This window comes from Triticum urartu, unplaced genomic scaffold (genome assembly GCF_003073215.2).
Source record: "Triticum urartu cultivar G1812 unplaced genomic scaffold, Tu2.1 TuUngrouped_contig_6500, whole genome shotgun sequence".
Taxonomy (NCBI): Eukaryota; Viridiplantae; Streptophyta; class Magnoliopsida; order Poales; family Poaceae; genus Triticum; species Triticum urartu.
This window is the reverse complement of record NW_024117266.1, coordinates 1-5,783: the sequence shown is the minus strand read 5'-3', so window position 1 is coordinate 5,783 and position 5,783 is coordinate 1. Positions and strand designations below refer to the sequence as shown.

The 5,783-nt window shown below is 51.0% G+C and overlaps 1 protein-coding gene across 1 annotated transcript; it reads left to right on the top strand.

Moving 5' to 3' along the window:
* The first annotated feature begins 1,754 nt into the window (after positions 1-1,754).
* Positions 1,755-4,588, top strand: LOC125530701 (putative receptor protein kinase ZmPK1). Its single transcript, XM_048695096.1, has one exon. The coding sequence runs from the start codon at positions 1,849-1,851 to the stop codon at positions 4,243-4,245; it is 2,397 nt and encodes a 798-aa protein (XP_048551053.1). The 5' UTR covers positions 1,755-1,848; the 3' UTR covers positions 4,246-4,588.
* The last annotated feature ends 1,195 nt before the right edge of the window (positions 4,589-5,783 follow it).

Genomic DNA, 5,783 nt, shown 5'->3' with positions numbered 1-5,783 from the left:
GATCAGTTGCAGGGTCAGGGTCTGGTCGGTGACGCGCTCGCCGACCTGGGAGAGCTCGGTGGCGAGGCTGCGGAGGCGTCGACAATACTCGACGACGGAGAGATCCCCATGCACCAAGTTGCGGAACTCGGCGTTGAGGATCACGACGCGACCTGCTTGGTTGTCGCGGAAGATCAGGTGCAGCTGGGACCAGATGTCGAAGGCGGTGCTCGCCGGGGAAGCGGCGACGTCCATCAGCTCATCGGCGACGACCCCATAGAACCACAGGACTATGGTTAGGTCATCATTGCGCCAGATGGCGCTCTCATGCAGCGGGACGGCGGCCTTGTCGAGATGATGCTGCACGTTGTGTTTACAACAAATGACATAAAAGAGATGATGTCACTTTGTGTAGTTACCGGACTCTAAGTCCAGTTTGGACTGGAAGTGATGCGCGATCAAAGACGGCAGGCCGGCGGGAGCGAAGGAAGAGCCGGCGTCGGGCGTGGAGGGGCGTGGGATCATGGCGCCATGGGAGACGGGGACGGGATCAGAAAAATCAAAAATTATCTGAAGGTCACAATATTCTCAGTTTCTTTTTCGAATCGAGGAGCATAGATCCCTATTTCATTTCAACTCAAATTGATAAACATAGTCTGCAGCGCAACTTAAAAGATGGTTCCGATCCCCAAAATCTACATATTTGCAGTAACTAGGTACTTTGGAGAATGAGAGGATCATAATCTCTACAAATTTTCACTTCTGTTTTTCGAATTCAGGAGCATAGGCATAGTTCTCAAATACATTTCAAGTGAAATTGATAACATAGTCTGCAGTGCAGCTTAAAGTTGGATTGTATTACTCTCACACGTTGTATTACATGGCCTCGATGGGCTTATATAGGGTACATCAGTAGAGTACAGAGAGGTGGGGTGAGAGGTTGGATCGGCATGCCTAGCATGCAGGACGTGCAGGCGCACGTTGAGCGAGAGAGAGGGGCTGGCCGTTTAGCCCAGCAGCAGACCCGGTAAGGTGGTTCAGCCACCTGATGACTGGAGAGTGCGTGCAGTCGAACACGCGGAGCTGGGAGACGGGGATGGGGTGGGATCCGCGGGAGGTTGAAGAAAAGCAGTGATTTGGATGGCCCGCATCCTATGTGTCGCTTGGTGAAAGGCTGGGGCGGAGCGCGCGTGGACGCGACCGGCGCGCTGTTGCCAAACATTTACCATAGTAAAAATGAAAATTCCATATTCACGAAAACGGAAAGTTTCAGTTTCATGTCTATTCCGCCGGAAAACCCATTTTGTTTCTATTTTCGTTTCCGCATAAAATAATTTCATTTTCCTTTTCGTTTTGTAACCATTTTCATTTTTTTTCTGGAAAAACGGAAAGTCCGTACTCCATTTTCATCTTACAGCAATGATTATGTAAACTATACAAGTAGGTGTAGCAAAGCTCGTAAGAAGGTGATGAGATGATTCCCAGCCCAAGTGGCTGATATTAATAATTGAATTAAAGCAAGAAGAGACGTGTGCATCGGGGCTCTGCAGGCTCAACTTGCACCGGGGCAGACTCAACTTGCACTGTATAGCCAATGCAAGCTCTGTCGTACAAGCTGCCATGGTATGATCCATTACACAGTAGGAGTATGAAACGAACGTAGCAGCAGTCTAGTCTCCGCTCCGCTCCGCTAGCGTATACACACATAGAGTTAGTTTAAGGAACACAAGTGGCCTCACGTAAAACAAATATAAATAGGAGTAGTGGAACTACATACAGGTAGTATGAATGCATGCTTGACTGGCGATTGCTTCCAATGCCGACCAGCTAAAATACCTCGCACCCATCAGAGCATCCACTTCATGCATCATGGCCACATTCGTTAGTCTTCTTCTTCTTCTTGGTCCGCTGCTGCGCTCCTGTGCAGCAGCATCGGCGGGAGTAGGACACACGCTGGGCGCCGGGTCATCCCTGTCCGTGGAGGACCACGAGCGGCCCTTCCTGGTGTCGCCGGACGCCCCCTTCTCCTGCGGCTTCCTCCCAGCCGCCGACGTCGACAACGCCTTCTATTTCTCCGTCTGGTTCACCGCCGCCAAGGACAGGACCGCCGTCTGGACGGCCAACCCCGGCGCCCCCGTGAACGGCCGGGTTTCCCGTGCATCCTTCGGCGACGACGGCAAGCTGGCCCTCGCCGACGCCAACGGGACGACCGTGTGGGACAGCAAGAACGGCGGCAACAAGCACTTCACCGTCTCCCTCCTCGACACCGGCAATCTCCTCGTCGCCGACCCCTCCTCCGGCCGTGCCGTGTGGCAGAGCTTCGACTGGCCCACGGACACCCTGCTCCCGTCGCAGGCGCTGACCAAGGACGCGAGGCTCGTCGCCGGCTACTACTCCCTCTACTACGACAACGACAACGTGCTGCGTCTCTTGTATGACGGCCCGCAGATCGCCAGCATCTACTGGCCTGACCGGGATATAGGCGTGTTCGGGAGCGGCCGGACCAACTACAACAGCTCACGCATCGCCGTCCTCGACGACACCGGCCTGTTCCTCTCCAGCGACAACCTCCGGGTCGAGGCCTCCGACCTGGGCGCCGCCGGCATCAAGAGGCGGCTAACCATCGAGCAGGACGGAAGCGTGAGGATGTACAGCCTGGACGCCGCCGGAGGATGGGCGGTCACCTGGGCTGCCGTGAAGCAGCCGTGCTCCGTCCACGGGCTGTGCGGCAAGAACGCCGTCTGCGAGTACCAGCCGTCCCTCCGGTGCTCCTGCGTGCCGGGGTACGAGATGGTGGACCGCCAGGACTGGAGGAAGGGCTGCAAGCCGACCTTCAGTCTCCCCACCACCAACTGCAGCACGTCGGAAACTCGGTTCACGTTCGTCAAGGTGGCCTCCACCGACTTCTACGGCTACGACGTCGGGTACAACAACTCCGTCACGTTCGAACACTGCAAGAGCATCTGCTTGAGCATGTGCTCCTGCGCCGCCTTCGCCTACAAGAAGGATGGCACGGGCCAGTGCTACCCCAAAGGTGTCCTCTTCAACGGTTACACGTCACCCACCGCCCCGGGAAACATATATCTCAAGGTGCCTAGCGACCTCGACGCCTCGGCACCGCCGCCGTCCATGGCCCTCGACTGCAGTCTTAATGGCTCTGATTCGGCCATCGACCCTCCAACATACGTCGACACGTATGGGGCACTAAGAAGCGGCCCCAACTTGTCCTACCTCTTCTGGTTCGCCGCGGTGCTGGGATTTCTCGAGCTACTCTTCGCCGCCACGGCATGGTGGTTCATGTCTGGCCAGGAGAGCATGCCCAGCTCGATGGAGGCGGGCTACCGGCTCGTCATGGGGACCCAGTTCAGGAGGTTCACGTATCGAGAGCTCAAGAAAGTCACTGGGGACTTCAACGAGGTGCTCGGCCGCGGCGGCTCCGGCGTGGTGTACCGCGGCGTGCTTGACAAGACCACTGTGGTGGCGGTGAAGGAGCTGACAAACGTGATGCAGGGTGAGGAGGAGTTTTGGGCGGAGATGACGGTGTTTGGGAGGATCAACCATATCAACCTGGTGAGGATCTGGGGGTTCTGCTCCGAGGGCAAGCACAAGCTGCTGGTGTACGAGTACGTGGAGAACGGGTCGCTGGACAGGCACCTGTTCGGTGAGGACATCGGCAAGGCGCTAGTCAAGATCGCTTTGGGCACGGCGAGAGGCCTAGCCTACCTCCACCACGAGTGCCTCGAGTGGGTCATCCATTGCGACGTCAAGCCGGAGAACATCCTGCTCACTCGAGACCTCGACCCAAAGATCGCCGACTTCGGGTTGTCCAAGCTTTCCGGGAGGAAAGCCATCGCCGACGGCATGCAGCTCTCCCAGATGAGGGGGACGACAGGGTACATGGCACCCGAGTGGGTGTTGGGCCTGCCGATCGACGCCAAGGTCGACGTGTATAGCTATGGTGTTGTGCTTCTAGAGATCCTGATAGGAAGCAGGATAACAGAACAAAGGACTGTGGACGGCAAGGAGCGGCTACAGATGAGCCAGATCGTGCAGGCGCTGAAGCAGGTGGTGGCGAGCGGAGACGTCATGTCATTAGTGGATAGCAGGCTGAACGGGCAATTCAACCCTCGACAGGCCATGGAAATGCTCAAGATCTCTTTATCGTGCATCATGGAGGAGAGGGGCAGCAGGCCGGCCATGGATGACATCTTCAAGGCCCTCATAGCGTGCGATGATGAGGACGAACACCCTGCGTACTTGCTGTGACTTGGATTCCTTGCCATACTATTTATTAATTCGTTTATTTGAATGAATGCTGAACATAAAAAGTACTCCCTCCGTTCCGAATTACTTGTCTTAGATTTGTCTAGATATGGAGATATCTAGCATTAAAATGGGTCTAAATACATCCATATCAGGACAAATTCAAGACAAGTAATTCGGAACGAAGGAAGTATTAGTGAGATGCTGAATATGGCCGTCCACATGCGTGATGTGGAAAGGAAAGATTTCAGCTAGTTAGCCGTGCACTACTTGACTACAATTGATGTATCGTTTGCACCTACCTATAGCACCACTTGTTTACTTTAGTTATTTTTCGCGAAGCAGAGACCAATGGTACGGTACGGAGTAGTATTTAATTTGACTAGGACGCACAAATGTTGCCCGTCCGTGTCATGCGAGCATTTGTTTTTGAAGAGAAACAGAAAGATTGAAGTGAATAGATTGATTTCATTGATAGTTACTGCAGGTACTTATATGTCCTGAGCAGTCGTGATTACATGCCCGTTACAAAGTTCGCATCATTTCGGAAAGACGCGGCGACGGTTCGCTAGGAACAGCGTCTGGCCAACGCAGTATCTTAACTGCCATACGGAATATTCTAAGGAATAATTGGCTTAAACTAATACTAATTTATTCCTAACCCTCCCCCTTGGACAACGTTGTTTGTAATCTTTTGAAATATCTTGCATTTTCTGGATTGTCTTGGTCTTGGAGCTTCAAGAATCTTTGATCTTGTATTGTCTATGTTTTGCAAGAAGCCTGTGAAAATATATAAATAATTGGGATTTGATATATATATATATATATTGTTAGTGTAACCAATTATCTCATTCAAATCTTTATGAGAAATTCGTTGGAAAACTCATAAGGAAAGAGTACAATTTATTTATTATCAGAGGATAATAATAAATAACTTTTAATTCTAGGAGTTTTCTCTCCCTGAACTTTGCAAATTTCGTAGTCGTCTCATACCAATGCCATGAATGCATTTTTGAAATGCTGCTCCTGGTAAAGACTTAGTGAATAAATCTGCAAGATTGTCACAAGATTTTATTTGCAAAATATCAATCTCCCCATCTTTCTGTAATTCATGAGGAAAAAATAGTTTTGGAGAGATATGTTTTGTGATATTACTTTTAATATATTCTATATGCATTTGAGCAACACATGCAGCATTATCTTCATAGATAATGGTTGGTGATTGTAATGAACCAATACCGCATGATGTCTGAATATGATTTATTACTCTGCGGAGCCATACACATTCTCGTGAGGCTTCGAATAATGCAATTATTTCAGAGTGATTAGTGGAGGTAGCTACTAAAGTCTGTTTTGTTGAATTCCATGAAATAGCGGTTCCACCATATAAAAATACAAACCCTGTTTGTGACCTGGCATTATGGGGATCAGAAAGATATCCAGCGTCACAATAACCAATCAGGGTCATGTCTTGATTTTTCCGATAGAATAAACCAAGATCTTTAGTACCTTGTAAATATCTGAAGATATTCTTTACTCCT

Bases quoted from the DNA above. Each gene is read 5' to 3' on its own strand.
- LOC125530701 (XM_048695096.1), top strand. From the start codon at position 1,849: ATGGCCACATTCGTTAGTCTTCTTCTTCTTCTTGGTCCGCTGCTGCGC.